This window comes from Ovis canadensis, chromosome 19 (assembly GCF_042477335.2).
Source record: "Ovis canadensis isolate MfBH-ARS-UI-01 breed Bighorn chromosome 19, ARS-UI_OviCan_v2, whole genome shotgun sequence".
Taxonomy (NCBI): Eukaryota; Metazoa; Chordata; class Mammalia; order Artiodactyla; family Bovidae; genus Ovis; species Ovis canadensis.
This window is the reverse complement of record NC_091263.1, coordinates 66,081,864-66,101,662: the sequence shown is the minus strand read 5'-3', so window position 1 is coordinate 66,101,662 and position 19,799 is coordinate 66,081,864. Positions and strand designations below refer to the sequence as shown.

Sequence of the window (19,799 nt, the reverse complement as noted above, 5' to 3'; positions counted from 1 at the left end):
TCACCATTTCTAATATTTAAGAATTGCAAATCAATGAGGAGGTATCATCTGAGAGCAGTCAGCATAAAGTCTAAAATCAATAAACGCTGGAGAGTCCCTGGAGGAAAGGGAACCTTACCACAATGCTGCTGGGGAAAGTAAAGTGCTAATAGCCACTTGCCGGGGTCCAGCCCCAGTGGATCCAGGGAATTCGAAGGGTGGACGGCGTTGGCGAGGAAAGATTTGTTTATTTATTGATTGATAAAAGGTTAGATTAAGAAACAACAGTGTAGTAGGAAAATTAAGTAGAGGAAGAGGGCTGAATAGCTTGGATTACATGGTAGACCAATAAAATTCCAGACAAGGAATTTGCACCATCTACGTTGGGCCACCAGCGCTCACTTGAATATCTAAGGGTGCCTCGCCTTAGGCTCCCTTTTGCACGGGTCTTAACAGCCAGGGCAAGTAAGTAGACTTGGCGAGCCTCCGCGCCCCAGATGGAAACTGAGCCTGAAATTAAAGAGCAGAGGGAGGGAAAGGGAGAGAAGAAAAGAGAGAGAGACACACGAGGGAAACCAGTCCAGCAACTGGCTCCGTCCTCTATTGTTCAGAAGGCCTTATATACCTTTTAGATTGTATATAGAGATCAATGGGTAATACAAAATTATGCAGTGTTAGCAGCCCAGAGTCTTATCAAAACCAGGCTTTTCTCTCTGCATACCTAACTGTATACACAAGTCTTAGGTAATTTACATCATCTTCTGGCCAAAAATGGCCAATTAACATTTTACAGCCTTTTTTCTGATAAGGGTTTGTCAACCAGAAGACTTATTTGTGTTGATCTTCCCAAGGTCTGGTGCCTTTCTCAGAAAGCACTAAATAAAGTTACATTCTTACACAGCAAAGATACAGCAACTTATAACAAGTAGAGGGAGTACAGTGATTTACAGCAAAAGAGAAGCAATTAACTCAAAAGTCTAGTGTTGCTAACATCAAAACTACTATGTATCTTTTTCTACATCCTGCTTACATTGATTAACATCCTCCCAAGTGCCTAAAAGATAAAGAATATGGAGGTCTGGCAGCAGTCATTGAGTCAACAGTGAAAACCCTCTACCAATATAATTTTTAACTCTTTAGAAAAGGCTGTATCTTTAAGATGTTTTCAAGCTTTGTGCCTCTCACGGTTGGGGGCTGCAAGCAATTCACAAGCTGTAAGAGGTCTGGGGAACCTGTAAGGCAAGCTAGAGAGCAATCAGAGGGGGCTTAACTGAAACATCCCTTTCAAATGCAGAAGACTAAAGCCCTGAATTGACTTTTTCCCAGAGAATATCAGAAGAGTGGAAAAGCAGGCAGATTCTTATTTTTTGGGGGGTGGATGCTCAGGAAATTCCAGGGGGAAAACCTGAGGTCTGATTAGCCTTGCCATCAGAGCTCTTGCCGCATGACCTTGTCACGGGTGGAATTCCTCACGCTGGCTCCCGGCAGCCACTATAAAAAGGCAACAACAACAACAAAAGGCAACAGATGTGGCTTCAAGGACTAAAACAAGAGTGGCGATGACCTGGCACTCCAGCTCCTAGGCAAAAACATCCAGAGAAAATCATCCTTCAGAAAGACAGGTGCGCCCCACTTTTCACCGGGCATGCAAATTCCAAAATGCCCATCCACACAGCAACGGATACAGAAGGCGTGCTACGCACACACAATGTATGTAGCAATACACACATAAAGAAGAAGGAATCTGTGACAACCTATTTGGGTCGGGAGATGATCACACTAAGTCAGTCAGACTGAGAAATGCAAATATCCTGTGAAATGGCATAGAGGTGAAACAGAATAATGGAGACAAATGAACTAATTTACAAAACAGAAACTGAATCCCTGACTTGGAAGACAAATTTAGACCCACCAAAGGGAAAGTTGAGGCAGGAGGAGATATAAATGAACAGGTTGAGATTAAAACGTACACAGTAACATATCATGTATCTGTATATATATATATACATATTATATCTATATAAACATATTTTTATATATAAGATACTGAGGGCTTCCCAGGTGGCACTGGTGGTAAAGAACCTGCCTGCCAATGCAGGAGACAGATGCAGGTTCCATCCTGCGTTGGGAAGACCCCCTGGAGGAAGGCATGGCAGCCCACTCCAGCATTCCTGCCTGGAGAATCCCATGGACAGAGGAGCCTAGCGGGCTACCGTCCATAGGGTGGTAGAGTTGGACATGACTGAAGGGATTTAGCATGCACACATCTGTGTACTACCTATGTATAAAAGATAAGCCACAAGGACCGACTGGTCAGCGCATGGAAATCTCAACACTATGTAATGACCTGTGTGAAAACAGAAGGTGAAAAAGAATCTATATATGTATATATGAATAGCTGGATCATGTTGCTGTAAATCTCAAACACATACAACGTTGTTAAGCATTTCTACTAACAGAAAATGGAAATTCCTTTAAAAGAAAATAAATAGAAACACGTACCTACTCTGTTCCCCTCAGGCCTCAGTGACCGGGGTTGCTGTCGCATCCTTGCAGCCTGAGCAGGTTTGGGTCCCAGGGCTGGAGTGTCATGGGGCTGAGGGCGCTGGGATATGTGGCAGCCAGTGAGCCCCCATGATACTCCAGTGCCTGGTCCTGTTCCCACGGCACCCCAGACTGCAGATGCAATCCAACCCTCCCACACCCACTGCAAGCCCACAGCACCCCAAAACTGGTAGACACTCTGGGCTTGAAGAGCTGTGAAAAGTGACCTTTTTTGGACATCTTTTAGTGGTGGGATTCCTGCTTTCAGCCTCCTTTTTGGCGTCCCTCCGCCAAGTTATGGCAGCACCCCCAGCAAAGCACCTTTCTGGAGTTAAGCTTTGGCTAGTGGGTGAAGCTTAAGAAAGAAGTAGTGAGATACTCTTGCCTGGAAAATCCCATGGACGGAGGAGCCTGGTAGGCTGCAGTCCATGGGGTCGCAAAGAGTTGGACACGACTGAGCGACTTCACTTTTCACTTTCATGCATTGGAGAAGGAAATGGCAACCCACTCCTGTGTCCTTGCCTGGAGAATCCCAGGGACGGCGGAGCCTGGTGGGCTGCCATCTATGGGGTCGCACAGAGTCTGACACGACAGAAGCGACTTAGCAGCAGCAGCAGCAGTGAGATACAAGCCCTTGGGTGTTTCTTCTAGCAATTTGCACGCTAATTTACAACCCAGGAACCCGGCTTTCATTCACTAAGGCTCTGATTGCCCCAGAAACCAGAACTGGGCCTGAAGAAATGCTGCCATCTTGTGTCCATTTCTGGTAATGACAACTTGAAAATCAGTGCTTCAAGGGATAAATTCACTCAGTCTATTCTACCCTCCGTGACCCCATGGACTGTAGCCCACCAAGCTCCTCTGTCCATGGAATTCTCCAGGCAAGAATACTGGAGTAGGTAGCCATTCTCTTCCCCCTGGGATCTTCCCTACCCAGGGATTGAACCCTGGTCTGTTGCATTGCAGGCAGATTCTTTACCATCTGAGCCAAGGACAACTTGAAAACCAGTGCTTAAGGACAGTTAGTATTCACATGGCCTTGGGAGCGCTCCGTGAGCCCTATGCTTGAGAAATAGCCTGAAGGAGGTAATAGTAAGAGAATTCCAATCAGAGATGACTTTCAAAAGCCAATTTCAAGTTAATTTTAGCATCCTTAGAAAGTAATAAAACATATGAGAAGGTCTTCACCATTCCTAATCCTTAAATAAACGCAAAGCAAAATGACAATCAGGTTATCATCTGACAGCAGTCAGCACAAAGTCTACAAATAATAAATGCTGGAGAGGCCATGGGGAAAAGGGAACCCTTCCTATGCTGCCGATGGGAATGTAGATTGCTAACAGCCATTATAAAAAATGCTACAGAGGTGGCATCCAGAACTAAAACATCAACGACCATAGCATCCAGTAATCCCACTCTTAAGCGTACATTCAGAGAAACCCATCCTTCAAAAAGATACGTGCACCCCAGCGTCCACTGCGACACTATTTACAACAGCCAAGGCATGCAAGCACCCCAAATGTCCATCCATTCGCCAACAGATAAAGGCGGGCTACACACATACAGATGGACGATTACTCAGCCACGAAAAAATATCATGCCACCTGGGCCACCTGGATGGAGCTGGAGATGATCACTCTAAGTAAGCCAGACTGAAAAAGGCAGATATCCCATGATATCATGTCAAAGTGAAATGGAATAAAGGATTCGAATGAACTAGTTTACCAAATAGAAACAGACACTCTACTCAGAATAGAGACTTCAGGGGAAAGCTTGGGTGGAGGGATAAAAGTAGCCTGGGATTAATATACACACACTACTATATATAAGAGAGATAACCAACAATGACCTTCTGTATATTACAGGAACCTCTACTCAATGTTCTGTGATAAGCTATAAGTGAAAAAAATCTGAAATAGTCCATCTAGTCAAGGCTATGGTTTTTCCTGTGGTCATGTATGGATGTGAGAGTTGGACTGTGAAGAAAGCTGAGCGCCGAAGAATTGATGCTTTTGAACTGTGGTGTTGGAGAAGACTCTTGAGAGTCCCTTGGACTGCAAGGAGATCCAACCAGTCCATTCTGAAGGAGATCAACCCTGGGATTTCTTTGGAAGGAATGATGCTAAAGCTGAAACTCCAGTACTTTGGCCACCTCATGCGAAGAGTTGACTCATTGGAAAAGACCCTGATGCTGGGAGGGATTGGGGGCAGGAGGAGAAGGGGACGAGAGGATGACTTGGCTGGATGGCATCCCTGACTCGAGGGACATGAGTCTGAGTGAACTCCAGGAGTTGGTGATGGACAGGGAGGCCTGGCGTGCTGCGACTCATGGGGTCGGAAAGAGTCGGACACGACTGAGCGACTGAACTGAACTGAACTGAACTGACCTATATATGTAATCAGTCCTTTACTATGTACCTGAAACTAGCAGGGAAATGTATATCAACTATACTGCAATAAAAATTTAACAGTAAGTATGTAAGTAAATAAATAAGTCAGCTTACAAACAAACTTCTTTTCACAGCAAAGGCATCCATAAATACACTATAGACAATCTATGGTATACGGAAAGTATTTGCAAAAACTGTAACCTACGAAGTATTAATTTCCAAAATATACATAGATCTCATACAACTCACCATCAGAAAAGGAATGCAATCAAAAAATGGGCAGAAGGCCTAAATAGATATTTCACCAAGAAAGACATCCAGATTACCAACAGGCACATGAAAAGACGGCCAGTATTGCTAGTAATTCAGTTCAGTTCAGTCGCTCAGTCATGTCTGACTCTGCAACCCCATAAACTGCAGCACACCAGGCCTCCCTGTCCATCACCAGCTCCGAGTTTACCCAAACTCATGTCCATTGAGTCAGTGATGCCATCCAGCCATCTCATCCTCTGTCGTCCCCTTCTCCTCCTGCCCCCAATCCCTCCCAGCATCAGGGTCTTTTCCAACGAGTCAACTCTTCACATGAGGTGGCCAAAGTATTGGAGTTTCAGCTTCAGCATCAGTCCTTCCAATGAACTCCCAGCACTGATCTCCTTTAGAATGGACTGGTTGGATCTCCTTGCCGTCCAAGGGACTCTCAAGAGTCTTCTCCAACACCACAGTTTAAAAGCATCAATTCTTCGGCGCTCAGCTTTCTTCACAGTCCAACTCTCACATCCATATATGACAACTGGAAAAACCACAGCCTTGACTAGACGGACCTTTGTTGGCAAAGTAATGTCTCTGCTTTTCAATATGCTATATCTAGGTTGGTCAGAATTTTTCTTCCAAGGAGTAAGTGTCTTTTAATTTCATGGCTGCAGTCACCATCTGCAGTGATTTTGGAGCCCAAAAAAATAAAGTCTGACACTGTTTCCACTGTTTCCCCATCTATTTCCCATGAAGTGATGGGACCGGATGCCATGATTTTCGTTCGGAGCCCCAAAAAATAAAGTCTGACACTGTTTCCACTGTTTCCCCATCTATTTCCCATGAAGTGATGGGACCGGATGCCATGATTTTCGTTTTCTGAATGTTGAGCTTTAAGCCAACTTTTTCGCTCTCCTCTTTCACTTTCATCAAGAGGCTTTTTAGTTCCTCTTCACTTTCTGCCATAAGGGTGGTGTCATCTACATATCTGAGGTTATTGATATTTCTCCTGGCAATCTTGATTCCAGCTTGTGCTTCTTCCAGCCCAGCATTTCTCATGATGTACTCTGCATAGAAGTTAAATAAGCAGCGTGACAATATACAGCCTTGACGTACTCCTTTTCCTATTTGGACCAGTCTGTTGTTCCATGTCTGAGATATGCAAATCAAAACAACTGAAGTATCACTTCACATTGGTCAGAATGACCAACATCAACAAGTCTATCAACAATAAAGACACATGTATCCCATTGTTCATCGCAGCACTGTTTACAATAGCTAGAACATGGAAGCAACCTAGATGCCCATCGACAGATGAATGGATAAAGAAGTTGTGGTACATATATACAATGGAATATTACTCAGCCATAGAAAGGAATGCATTTGAGTCAGTTCTGATGAGGTGGATGAACCTAGAACCTATTATACAGAGTGAAGTGAGTCAGAAAGAGAAAGATAAATACAGTATTCTAACACATATATATGGAATCTAGAAAAATGGTACTGAAGAATTTATTTACAGGGCAGCAATGGAGAAACAGACATAGAGAATAGACTTATGGACATGGGGAGAGGGGAGGAGAGGGTGAGATGTATGCAAAGAGTAACACGGAAACTTACATTACCATATGTAAAATAGACAGCCAACGGGAATTTGCTGTATGGCTCAGGAAACTCAAACAGGGACTCTGTATCAACCTAGAGGGGTGGGATGGGGAGGCAGATGGGAGGGAGTTTCAAAGGGGAGGGGATATATGAATACCTATGGCTGATTCGTGTTGAGGTTTGACAGAAAACAACAAATTCTGTAAAGCAACTATCCTTCAATAAAAAAAATAATTTTTAAAAAGTCTATCAACAATAAATGCTAGAGAGGTAATGAGGAAACGGGAACATACCGATATCATGGGTGGAAATAGAAACTGGCGTAGTCACTACAAAGAATGTTATGGAGGTTGATCAAAAAATAAAAAATAGAGTTATCATTGGTTCATCGATCACACTCCTGGACATTGATCCAGAAAAAATGAAAAATCTAATTCTAAAAGATACACTCACACCCAATGTTCATATGTTCATAACAGCACAATTTGCAAGAACCAGCAACGTAAATGTTCCCAAACAGATGCATGTATACTGAAAATGTGGTGTGTGCATATATATATGTGTATACACACACATACATACACACGGGCTTCCCTGGTAGCTCAGCCGGTAAAGAATCCGCCTGCAATGCAGGAGACCCCGGTTCAATTCCTGGGTCAGGAAGATCCTTCCCGAGAAGGAATAGGCTATCCACTCCAGTATTCTTGGGCTTCCCTTGTGGCTCAGCTGGTAAAGAATCTGCCTGCAATGCAGGAGACATGATTTGAACTTTGGGTTGAGAAGATCCCCTGGAGAAGGGAACAGCTACCCACTCTAGTATTCTGGCCTGGAGAATTCCATGGACTGTATATAGTCCATGGGGTGGCAAAGTGTTGGACACGACTGAGTGACTTTCACTTTCACACATACATGCACACACTGGAGTATTACTCAGCCATGAAGGACAAAATAATGCCATTCCTAGCAACACGGATGGACCTTGAGATTATCATCTTGAGAGAAGTGAGTCAAAGACAAATACCACATGATATCACTTATATGAGGGATTGTTAAGTCATGGAAACGATCCTATTTGTAAAATCGAAACAGACTCATAGAAAACAAAGTTATGGTTACCCAAAGGGAAAGGAGGGAGGGATAAATTAAGACTTGGGGATTAAAAGATACATATTCCTCTATATAAAATAAAAAATACTTCCTGTATAGCATGGGGAACTATATTCTGTATCTCATAAAAACCTATAATGGTAAGGGTAATGGTGATCTGAATATATATATACATATATATCAGTTTGCTGTACACATGAAACATTACAAATCAACTATACTTCAACAAAAGAAAGACATTACTCCTGGGTCTTCTAACTGGACATTACTCCAACATTTAAAGTTGGTGCAAGTTTTTTTAATAAAGCAAGTCACTCCCTAGACTCCTTAAGATGTCCCCAGTGATGAGAAACGAAGGTCTCTTGCATGCTAACATGTTTGTGGGAAATGTAATATGTGAAGGTAAATGTTATCATCCTTTCATAATTTACGAGATAAAAAACACTTAACTGTAATGTGAGGGCACTTTTGCGATCTTGATCAGAAAACAATTAGGGAAGGACGGATCAACCTGAATGACAAGTGTCCCACACCAACACTGTGGCCGAGACTCAAGCGGAAACCTTAAGCTGTGCCGGGTTGAGAACGGCCACTTGCAGCCATGGTGTTTGAATGGAGCCTTGGAAGTTCCTGCCTTACTGCATAGGTTTGGTGTTCTCTGTACCCTTTATTAGAACATTCTGTGAGGGCTGAGACGTCAGAGTGTTCCGTGTGCAGGGCGTGTTCCCTACTTACAGGCCTCCGGGTGTGCAGGTACACGGTTCTCTCCTCCCCACAGCCCTCGCCTACCTCGTTCCAGGCCTCCTGGAACCTGCAGAGGTCGGAGCCCCTGCCACAGACATGAGTCTGTCGCGGCACCCAAGACGCCTTGACTCAGAAGACAATCCAGTGACCAGGAGCCCCAGAGAATATCGCAGGCTACAGGGGTTCGGGGAGTCTAGAAACTACCAAGGAAGGAACCCTAAGACCCACGCCGCCTGGAGTTCATGACATTGATGCCATCCTTTCCCAGTTCCTTTCAAAACAAACCAACAGGCACGGAGAAGTGTGAACACCCAGACTGCAGACAAGGCAGGTCTGCGTCAAGAGCCCACAGACCCCTCCACCTTGGGCTTCAGGACCCCCCTCCCCAGCCCCATCCTGGGTGGGATCTCACTTCCTTCACAGTAGCTTTGACCCCAGCAAGCCCAGCCCGCCCTGTATTCCAGAGCCTTCCATGGGCCCAGAGACTGCAGACCCCACCTCCCCCTGGTTCCTGCCAGGCACGGGCGCCACTGTCCAACAAAGGGAGGCTGGGCCGAGCCCACATCTCAGACACCAGACAGTGTGTTATCCTTTAATGAAGAACCGGGTGAGTGGGGCCCCCATTCTCCTGCAGGCCCCCCTGCAGCAGACACCCCTCACTCCCGGCAGCCTCGGTGGCAGGGTGGCCCTGAGGCAGCCAGCCCTGCTGAGGGGTGAGTTGGCGGTGGCCTCGAAAGGCATTCATCTCTCAGACCGAGGAACGTGGCAGCAGCAACAAGGCCGGAGGCGGCTGACGAGGTCAGGGCTGATGGAGCAGGAGGGTGGGACGGGAAGTGGGGCCTCTCCTCCTTTCTCTCTGGATCTCCCTGGGACGGAGGCCAGCACTCACAACAGTCCAGTCTCTCCAGGGGCTGGAGGCCCTTCTGGCCCAGCCCCGGAAGCCCTTAGTCCCCGGCTCCCTGCAGACTGACGTCACACAGGCAACAGCCCACAGGGCCGCCGGGCATGGGCGGCAGACCGGGCACCAGGCCACCAGCCTCAAGGCCCCCGGCCTGCGAAGTGAGTCCAGCGGGGCCCGGGCCAGAGCCACCAGGAGCCCGGGAGGCACCTTCCACTAACTGCTGCTCAGGCACTACGGGATCTAAGAAGGCGGTCTCTCCTGCACAGTCCCGGGGCTGTCCAGGCAGGGCTGGGGCACGGCTGGCCCGCGCTCTCACAGAGCCTACAGATCTGTGACCTTGTTTTCCACAGCCGCCGCGATCTGCTGGAGCCGATAGCCCAGCTGCATCTTCTGGGCCGTGCCGTCCTCCTCCAGGGCAGTGATGATCTGAAACGCAGAGACCAGCTCGACAGGGGGAGGCGGCCTCCTCAGCTGCTGCAGCAGTTGAGGGTAGGGGCCCGAGAAAACCTGTGGGCTGCCTCGCTCACTTCCTCAGGGCCCGGCTGGAGAGGGGGAAGGGAAGATGACAGAAGAGTGGCTGCGGGGTTTTAAGGACTCCTGAGGTGGGCAATGGAGTGCCTGACTCAGGACTGGGCACTCAGTGCCGAGGAGCATCACCTCCCCTGGCAAAATCTTTTTCAGTGGAGGCCAGCCTTGCCCACCATGCTGGTCTTCTCCCCACAAGGCCCACTGGAAGCCCAGCTCCACCCATCCTGGCTCCGCATCTACCAGCCAACAAGCAAATCTGAGTTCCCACGTGCCAGGTGTAGGGCAAGGAGCAGAGACCCGGGGATGTCCCTGGTGTTGTGGGCTCGTTGGAGGGGAGACAGCTACTGACCAAACGCGGACGGTGCGGGGGCAGGGACAGGAGGGCTTGCTGGCCACGCCTCCATGGGGGGAGCGTGACACAGGCTCGTCTCTCCCACACAAGGCCGCGGCACCCGGAAGTCACGCTTGCACACCACGCCTTTGCTCACTGCCTGTCTCTACTCCAGGCCTGGGCCAGGAGACAGGTCCTCATCTCTCAACAGCAACGGCCACATCCCTGGGGCCACGCAGACGTCTGGGCAAATGATTCCAGCGGGCACTCAGCAGGCCGCTGCATCCGTCAGCAGACTGATGGACGCTCTGATCCTGAGGCCTAGCCCAGAATCCCCCCAAAGCCCCCTCACTGGCTCCATCGTGCCCTCACCTGCCCCAGACCCTACATCTGGACCCTCTTCTCTGTCTGTACCTGCAGCCCAGCCAGGCCCAGGCCCACAGAGATGGCCTACACTGCACACAGCCACGTGAGGCCTCAGATAGGGGTCTGAGCGAGAACAAGTCCATCAGTTCTGGTCTCTGTCATGCCCAACTTTTTGCGACCCCATGGACTGTAGCCCGCCAGGCTCCTCTGTCCATGGGATTCTCCAGCAAGAATGCTGGAGCCATTCCCTTCTCCAAGGGATCTTCCCAACCCAGGGATCGAACCCAGGTCTCCTGCATTGCAGCCAGATTCTTTACTGTCTGAGTCACCAAGGAAGCCTGAACTAAGTGAGTGGTCCATCAGTTGGATTTTTCAACCTTGGAGGGTATGTGAACTCATTTTATAGTCATGGGGGAGTCAGGGAGAGGGAGTGACTCCGTCAGCGCACGGCTGGGGCCAACGTGGCACCCAGCACGTCCTGCACGCCATCTCCAGGCCCTGCTGGACCCCCCGCCACCCCCGCCACCAGGCCCAGGAGCCCTGCCAAGGGCCCTGGATGGGGAGGGTGGTAGCAGGTAAGAGTCACGCCGATACCAGGAAGCGCACGGCAAGAACAAACACTGCCCGAGCCCACCACTCTGTGCCTGGGGGAGACACGGAGCCAGTCACCCGCTCACACCATTCTGACCACGCCCAGGTTCTGCTCACCTGGTCATAGTATTTGTTGATATACTTGTAGAGCTCATGCAGGGCCACTCGAGCCCCCAGGTCTCCGGAGTAGTTCTAGGAGGAGGAGAGACAAGAGGTTTTAGAGCTAAGGGGTGCTGCCGGCCCCTAGAGGAAGCCCAGGACCCCAGGGACGGGGAGTGGGGGAGAGGGCTCGGGAGGCAGAGGAAGGAGCAGAGCCTGGTGTTGGGGAAGTGGAGCCCCTCTCTCGATGAGGGGCTGCCAGGCTTAGCTGGGCACAGGATAGAGCCAAAAAGGGCCTCCTGGGTGGAGAGACCCCGGCTCTGCAGTTTCCCAGGCCCTGGGGTCTCCACTGGGGCCCTGCCTCTCTCCCCCTCCAGGCTCCAGCTGGGACCCTCTGTCACCCCAGGGGACCGCAGAGCCCAGCAGGATGGACACTGCTCACAGCCTGTGACCCAGCCCTGCTCTGCTCCGATCTCACTCGAGCCTGTCCCCTCAGGTCACACCCGGGCCCCTCCCTGGGGACCTCTCTGAGCCTCAGCCTCCTCTTCAGGACGATGGAGTCGAGGTCTCCTAACTTGTAGAGCTCTTCTACGAGTGCAGTGAGAGGGAATCAAAGCACCCCACCCACAGCAACACGCCCAACTGCAGCTGCTATTTGTTCTGTGGTTGTGATCTTCATCACCTCGGTTTCAGATTTAACATCGTTCGTAAGTTCCCCGGGGTGTGTGTTTGGGGGCTTTTTTAGGAGTAGGCAGAGGCAGGTCTACACTGCCCAGGAAGCAGAGCAGTAGGATGTGGACAGGCTGGGCTAGACGGTCCTGGGGTTCAACCCCCGCCTCCTCGCTGCCTGGGAACCGTGGTCACAAACCCTGAAGGGCTGCAAACATCTTAACACCCAGCTGAGTCCGGTCAGGTGGTAGCTGCCGGCACAAGACCCTGCTGCTCTCTGATGAGATGCTGGGAGCCCTGGTATTTTACAGAGGCAGTGGGAACACTCTTCGGAGGCCCCAGGACTTCCTTGTAAAGGAGCAGTGTGAAGCAGGCAGGACCCTTGGGGCAGAAGGCCTGTGCCCAACCCAAGGAGCAGAAGGAGGGCCGTACCCGAGACAGCTCAGCCAGGATGGAGTTCATTTCTTGATCACTGGCGGGGATGGTCTGTCTGATGTCTGCATAGTACCTACCAGAGATTATGGGTCCAAAAGTCACTAGGGAAACAAACCCTTCCTCACCCCACCAGGCCCACCCCGGGGGCCTCCGCTGTGAACACCCACCCATCCATCCACTGGTTATCTTCCAGACCCAACTCCTTCCCCTCGTACCTTTCCACCATCCGTTTGTACCGGGGAATATCGCGGGCATACAGAAGTTTGTTGATGGGGGAGTCCTGGGGGCCAGCAGGCGAGCAGCAAAAGCAAAGGAAGGATGAGGGCCCTGTTAGGGTGACCAGCTGTCCCACCGTCCCCAGCACTGCTTCAGTTTTAAAACTCAGTCCTCAGCCTTCCCTGGTGGCTCAGTGGTAAGGACTCTGGCCTGCCAGTGCAGGAGACGCGGGTTCCATCCCTGATCCGGGAAGATGCCACAGGCCTCGGGGCAACGAAGCCCCTGCGCCACCACTCCTGAGCCTGTGCTCGAGAGCCCAGGAGCCGCAACTACTGAGATCACGTGCTGCAACTCTGAAGCCAGGCGCCCTAGAGCCCGTGCTCCACACCCAGAGAAGCCACCGCGATGAGAGGCCCCCACCCTGCACCCTACTCACTGCAACTAGGGAAAAGCCTGCACGGCGAGGAAGACCCAGCACAAATAAATACAGTGAACACAAATCAAAAGAAAACTAAGTCCTGAATCACAGGAAACCTCCTCAGTCCCAGGCAAGCCGGACGGTTGGCCACCCCAGCTCCTTCCTTCCGTCACCCATCCCCACTGTCCCACCTCCGCCGTCATCACCTTGAACGTCTCCCCCTCTCTCTCCAAGGTCATCTCTCAGCTCCACGTGCCTCCACCCAGACCCGGCAGGGAACTGGCGAGCCGCGTGGAGCCCTAACACTGCTTCTCCACGTGCTGTCCATTCTCCATGGACTCATCTTAAAACTCAGGAAACTAACCCGGAAATTCAATTACATTGCCCCAGACCATCTCACTCGCGCATGGCTGAGCTGGGATTTGAAGCAGGTCTCTCTCCGATCAGGGCCCACAGTCTAACAGGACCAGACACATCCTCTACCACCGCACTGGGCTCCAGTCCCAGTCCTGTCCCGGTGGCTGCAGACAGCACTTCTGTTCTCGGGACCTGCTGCCTCATCCTACAGCTGCAGGGAGGGTGGGGCGAGACTGCACTGCCCGCCGAGGGCCAGGGTCTGAGACCAGATGCCTGCTTCTCAGCCGCTCTCCGCAGGGGTGCCCTCAGGATCCTGGTTTGCCCTATTCCTGACTCACCCAGGAAGCACCTGCAGTACTGCCAGGAAGCGGGGGCTGTGTGAAGATCAGACATCAGAACCCGGACACCGGAGAGCACACACCCTGGAGGGGACCCCTGGGTCCCGGTGTGGCCCTGTGGGTCTCAGCTCATCATGGGCAGAGTGATGGGAGCTCACAGACCAAAAAATGGCTCCCAAGAGACAGCTCTGTGCATTGGAACCTTCCATCTCATTTCTTTTCACAGGGCTAGGCACAGACCTCTCAGAGGTCCCAGGCCAACTGTGGCCCAGCGGACCAGGCTAAGCGGAGCCCGATCACAGGCCTGAGGAGCCACGAGGGTCCTCCCCGCTGGGTACCTGTGCAGTCCCAGTGGGGACCCGGTATCAGTCTCGGACTCTCTGGGTTCTGACCCCTGTGACAACTGACCTGCACCCTCTGTGCCACCAGGTCAGCTCCCCCTGTGTGCTTCCCACTCCCCTATCCGCACATCCCTGCTTGCCTGGCCCTCCCTGGACTCTCCCCCTTGTACTGCCCTGGCTGGTGGAAACCTCCTCTGCTGCCCTTGGAATCCAGCCCCCCCAGGCAGCCTGGAGATGCTCAGCATTTACAGAATCCACGTCTCTGCCTAGAGACCACCTGGCAGCCCCTCCTCCAAGTCTGAGCTCACAATAGCCAGAGGCCCAGGGGTCAGAAGACACCCCTCCCTTTTCCTCATCCCCAACATCCAACCCACAGCTCCTGCCTGCCCTGTACCCTCTTGTTCCAGCTTGAACACGGCCACTGCTCGTCCCAGGGACAGCATAGCTTCTGCTCTGGACACCAGGCTCCAGTCCATCCGCTGGCGACCACCAGGGGTCTGACCCCCCCACCCCTGTCCCCAGGCCCTCAGTGGCTCCCCATCACACTCAGGGTGAGCCCTTGCCAAGTGGCCCTGGCCTCCTGCCACACTCACCAGCACCTGCTGCCTTGTCTTGACGTTGCGAATCGGCACATGTGGCCCCGGTCCTTGTTACATCACAAGGCTGGAGCACGGCCACCTCCCAGGGAGCCCAGGGACAAAGCCCGGCCCAGGGCTAAGGTCAAAGGCCTCCCATATCCTCCTCCCTGACATCCTCCAGAAAGACGGGAATTTCCGAGTGCACACAGCACAGTCCACCCCTGGCCAGGCTGCCCCACCCACCCCCCACACCCTCCCGGCCCACCCCAACTGGCTCACCCGGCCCAACTTGTGGTCAGCCAGGGTGCAGGCGTCCATGAAGGTCTGGGCGATGACCAGGAGCACCGCATCCATATTATCGGATGTCTGCACGTCAAACACGAACTGCGGGTTTTTGATTATGTTGATCCAGAACCTCAGGGGCAAGCTGCAAGGGGTGGGATGGAGGGATGGGAGTGGCCGATGAGCAGCATGCGGGAGGCAGGCAGGGCCCAATACTGAGCAGGCCCACCCGGCCCGCCCCGCCCCCACCTGTTGGTCTTCCAGATGTGGACGGTGTCCTGGTCCGAGATGCCATGCTGCTGGGCCTGCTCGTCCAGCAGGTCGAAGAAGTACTTTATGGCGAGTGGCACCGGGCGGCTGGTGCTGAGAATCACCTGGAACAGGTCATCCACGAACTTCTGCAGGGTCCCCTGTGGGAGGGGTGGGCGGGTGCACAGGAGGTGCGGTCAGCAGGGGACCTTGGCCCGGCCCGACCTCAGCCGCCTCGTGACACCACGTGACCCCGGCACGCCCCACCCCCATCCCACTGCCTGTCCCATTCCTGCCCGAGTGCCACCTTCATGGATAGCAGCCGTGTCAGGTAGATCTCCGGGATGGCCTTGGCCCGCTCCCGCTCCCCGCCCCGAAGGCTGCCCCTCCGAGGCCTGGGCGGCTCCGGCTCCTCGCTGGGCTTCACCAGGTGCCAGGGCCGGATGCCCCCCTCGTCCACATCCTCCAGCATCGGGGTCCCTGTGCCGAGACCTTACAGCTTGTCACCCCTTGTCAGTGCCCGCTGCCCTAGGCCCCCGGGGTCCTGCCAACACCCAGTAGTGTGGGGGCCCCAGCCCCGCCTCAGGTGGAAGGGAAGCCCACCCTGAGATCCAGAGGACCTTCTCCCATCACTGGACACCGGGCAAACCAAGGGCAGAGGACTGTGATGGGGGGAGGGGGGCAGGGGGATAGGTACTCACTCTCTCCTGGCACGTAATCCTGGCTTTCCCGGAGGACGTGCTTGGTAAGGCAGGGCACGAGGGCCACAGTTGCTCCGTCGGGGACCTGCTGACCACGGTCGGTGACCCCTCTGCCAGCCCGCCCCCGGCGTCCCCCGCCCCGCTCAGCTCCTGCCCCTCCCACCTTATAATGCTGCAAAGTGTTCAGGCGCCGCCACAGACCCTGGATTTCAGATGTCACATCCTCGTCGGAAAGAATGAGATGCCCGGCCACCCCAGACCGCCACTCTGCAGGGACAAGGCGGGCTCAGTCCAGCGCTTTCAGGACACCCTTCCTGCAGCGGGGGCTGTCCCCTCTTCCCAGAGGCACTGGCCCCTCCGTGAGGAGCAACCTCATCCAACTTCTTGGAAGAGCAGAAACAGGGGCCCCTACCAGGCGCCAGGTCATCCCTACAGAGATGCTGCAGAGTCCACCCGCCTCCCCCTGCCCCTTAGTGATAAGATGACCCTGCAGAGCTAGTCTAGGGCCAGCCCTAGCCTCGGGGTACCCAGACCAGCCTTCCCCTCCACCCTCACCAACATCCAGGGTGCGGGGATCTGGCCGCTGGGCAAGGGGCACTCCTTTATAAAGCTGATCCAGCATTTTCTCCTTGGCCTGGGAGATGGTGTCACAGTCCAGGACCTTCACGGGCACACCCTGGGCTTCTCCCGCTCCATGCCCCACAGCCAGCAGCGCATTCAAGGTCTGTGCACGACACGTGGGGGCAGTCAGGGCTCACGGCACACACGGGACAACCAAGATGTCAAGGCCAAGCACGGGGACAACCCGTGAAGCCACTGCCTCTGACCTCCAGGCACCACACAGTCACCCACTTGTGTCTCTTCACCTGCCTGCCTCCCCACGGACAGCAGCGCCCTCCACCCCATGCCCAGTTGCACTAGTGGCTGTTGGGTGAATGGCAGAAAAAAAATGGGAGAGCACGAGGCCCTGTGCACTCAGATCCCCAGGCTCCTTGGCTCAGCCGGTCAGGCCAAGGAAGCTAAGAAAGCCTGCGTAAGAAGTGGAGTCCCTGCCAGCTGGCCAGAGGAGCAGGTAGGCAGAGTCTGAGCGGGATTTTCCCCAAAAGAACTCCACGTAGGGCACCAAGGGGAAAGCAAACCCAGAGAGAAAGGATGTGCAGGTCTGCCAGGGTGACTCCCAGCCAGGTGGGCTCAACCGCACCCCTGGATAAGACATGGGTCAGGCAGACACTCAGGCCCCGACACAGCAAGGACCTGGCCTGGCTGCTCCCTAGACCCTGGCTGTGGGTACCCTGACTCCATTCCAAACCTGGGGAACCTCTGAGCCTCGGATCTTCAAGGTCTGGCCCTCAAGCCTCTATCCTGTAGCCCGCCAGCCGGAAGTTAGGCTGGCTCCAATCAGATGCAGAGAATCACACGTGATCACCTGCTCACCCTCATGGAGACTGACTCACCAGCAGGCTTGCATGCGCACGCGCGTGCACGTACAAACACACCCACACACTCTCTCTCTCTCACCAGGGGCCGGTACTCCACATCCTCTCGGAGCAGGCGGTTGTCATTCAGGGTGTATTTGGCTTTGCCGGTCACACTGTCTACTGGCCCTTTGTCCACTTGATGCTTAATTCCACGGAAAAGCATGTACAAAGGCTCCCCTACTGCATCCTAGGGAAGCAGCAGGCAGTTAGGGCTCCCAGGGAGGGGGACAAGCACAGGGAAAGGACAGGCCACAAAAGACTAAAGGTGACTCAGGACGTGCTGGGCAGGGGCATGAGGAGCAAGAAGCTGTGCGGGTCAAAGTCCCGAACTCCCCAGAGGGGAGCCTCGTTTGCCTCTGCCTCGCTCACCCTCACAAAAGTGTACAGGCAGATGGACATCCAATTGGTGAGCAGCTTCTCCACTACGGTCTCTGTCCTGGGATGACAAGGAGGAGGGGAGGACAGAGTCAGCAGGTGGGGGCTGCGCAGGGCTGTCTATTTGGCAGACCCCAGACCTGGAGGGCCTGACTTAGGTCTTCGCTCCCGCTGTCCCCAGCCACCCGGCCCCGTGGCTGCCGGCGGACACACAGACCTGCGCAGCATCAACTTGGGATTCTTGGCCACATACTGGGCCACCAGGTCACTGAGCAGGGTGCGCAGGATGTCGGTGAAGTACTCCAGCTTTCCATGCAGCGCCACGGTGAGCAGAGACGCCACGTAGGCGCGGTCCCGGGCTGAGAAGGTGCGCTGGCTCTCCAGGGTGTGGATGAACTGGTGCCAGGGAGAGGGGACAACGGGTGGGCAGGGAGGGCAGATTCAGAAACGGAGGGACTGAGAAGGGGCGGGGCCGGAGGGCTCGGGGGCTCCCTCCCCACCCCTAGAGGGTCGGGATGGAGGGGCCAGAGGAGCTGGCACCTTGGTCAAGAAGAGCTTGCTGTTGAGCAGGTTGGACAGCTGCCCCAGCCCCTGCTCCACGGTGGGGCGCCTGCTCTCAGGCACTCCCAGGTCCCGGTGCAAGGGCGACTCCTGGTGCCCAGGGAAGAAGACCCTCTCGGCATACACCTTGTAGTCGAGGAAGGGGATGCCGCTGCCCAGAAGGTCACTGGTGAGGTCGGTCATCTCGGTCATCAGGTCTGCAGAGCAGAAGAGGCAGGTGTGGGCACAGATCCCAGGAGACGGGAGCAGGCTGGGTGCGGAGCCCTGGGGCGTGGGGCCTGGGCAGCCTCACCTGTGAACTCCTTCTTGCAACGGTCCCGCACACTGCTCTCCAGGTTCTCCAGTTGGATCTGCACTTTCTTATAGTCCCTGAGGGCCTGCTTGCTCTTCCTCCTGCTCAGCACCAAGGTCAAGGCAGGGAAGGCCAGGGGAGGCCTGAGCCCTTGCAGGGTCCCACCAGGCCCGGGCCCACCCCAGTCTAACCCAGCCATGCCCAGCAAGCCAGGGTCTAGAATAATTTAACCTGTCCCATCCTAGGCAAGTCACTCCCACCCGTGACCCAGCCTAGCCTGGGATCAGTAAACTGTAACAGGGCCAAGTCTGGCCCCTGGCCGGCTTTTGTAAATAAAGATTTGTTGGAACACAGCCATACCTGTGTGTTTGTACACTGTCTGTAGCTATTGCCGGGCTGGAATGGCAGAGCTGAGCCACTGCTGCTGAGACCGCCTGGCCCACAAAGCCCAGAATAGTCTCCTGCCCTTTCTAGGAGGCGTTTGCCGACCGGTGGTCTAGTGTGCCCCTTCCCAATCCAACAACCCTATCACCTGCCCAGACCAGCCACACCTGGCTATACTCACCTGTACATAAGGACGATGATGATGACACCCAGAGCCAGGAGAGAGGTGCCCACCCCCAAGCCCACCTGGGCTGCCAGGGGAAAAGCCACGGGGCTCTCGCCATCATACTGCACGTGGCCCAGGGAGAAACGAAGGTTCCCCATCTGCACCTGCAAGGGGAGCCCCTTGTGAGCGCGAGTTCAATGCACACCCAGGGCCCGCCCCAGCCCAGCGCTTTGCCCGCTGACCGTGAACTCGGGCAAGGCGTCAGGCGCCTCCCGGAGGGCATGGTGCCGGGGGAGGGGCTGCTCCATGGGAGGTTCGCAGTACAGGTGGTGCCGGGTCAGCGTCTTCACCACGCACGGGCCGTCCCCGATCAGGGCCACCACTTCCTCCTTGGACATCGCGAGGTCCAGATTCTCCCCCTGGAACACGGGGTCACCGATCGATCACTCAGAACTCTTCCCTAAAGGGAGGAGCTGATGGTCACTCAGATCTTATCTCCCCAAATGCGGGAAGGACAGTCCTGAG

At 53.8% G+C, this 19,799-nt stretch overlaps 1 protein-coding gene across 5 annotated transcripts in view; it reads right to left on the bottom strand.

Annotated features, from left to right (window-relative positions):
- Positions 1-9,196: 9,196 nt before the first annotated feature.
- The window catches only part of PLXNB1 (plexin B1), a 28,951-nt gene continuing 18,348 nt past the window's right edge, over positions 9,197-19,799 (bottom strand). For 4 of the 5 annotated variants that reach the window (XM_069562221.1, XM_069562224.1, XM_069562223.1 and 1 more), the window contains 17 exons: positions 19,517-19,693; positions 19,290-19,438; positions 18,725-18,825; positions 18,412-18,629; positions 18,089-18,267; positions 17,866-17,932; positions 17,537-17,683; positions 16,574-16,742; positions 16,182-16,285; positions 16,019-16,103; positions 15,625-15,809; positions 15,318-15,478; positions 15,066-15,213; positions 12,754-12,818; positions 12,536-12,611; positions 11,453-11,527; positions 9,197-9,945 (listed from right to left, as the gene is read on the bottom strand). In XM_069562221.1, coding sequence (XP_069418322.1) covers positions 9,841-9,945; positions 11,453-11,527; positions 12,536-12,611; positions 12,754-12,818; positions 15,066-15,213; positions 15,318-15,478; positions 15,625-15,809; positions 16,019-16,103; positions 16,182-16,285; positions 16,574-16,742; positions 17,537-17,683; positions 17,866-17,932; positions 18,089-18,267; positions 18,412-18,629; positions 18,725-18,825; positions 19,290-19,438; positions 19,517-19,693 — 2,211 coding nt within the window. In that variant the 3' untranslated portion in view covers positions 9,197-9,840. The remainder of the gene's footprint in view (positions 9,946-11,452; positions 11,528-12,535; positions 12,612-12,753; positions 12,819-15,065; positions 15,214-15,317; positions 15,479-15,624; positions 15,810-16,018; positions 16,104-16,181; positions 16,286-16,573; positions 16,743-17,536; positions 17,684-17,865; positions 17,933-18,088; positions 18,268-18,411; positions 18,630-18,724; positions 18,826-19,289; positions 19,439-19,516; positions 19,694-19,799) is intronic. The other variant, XM_069562226.1, reaches the window with a different exon arrangement.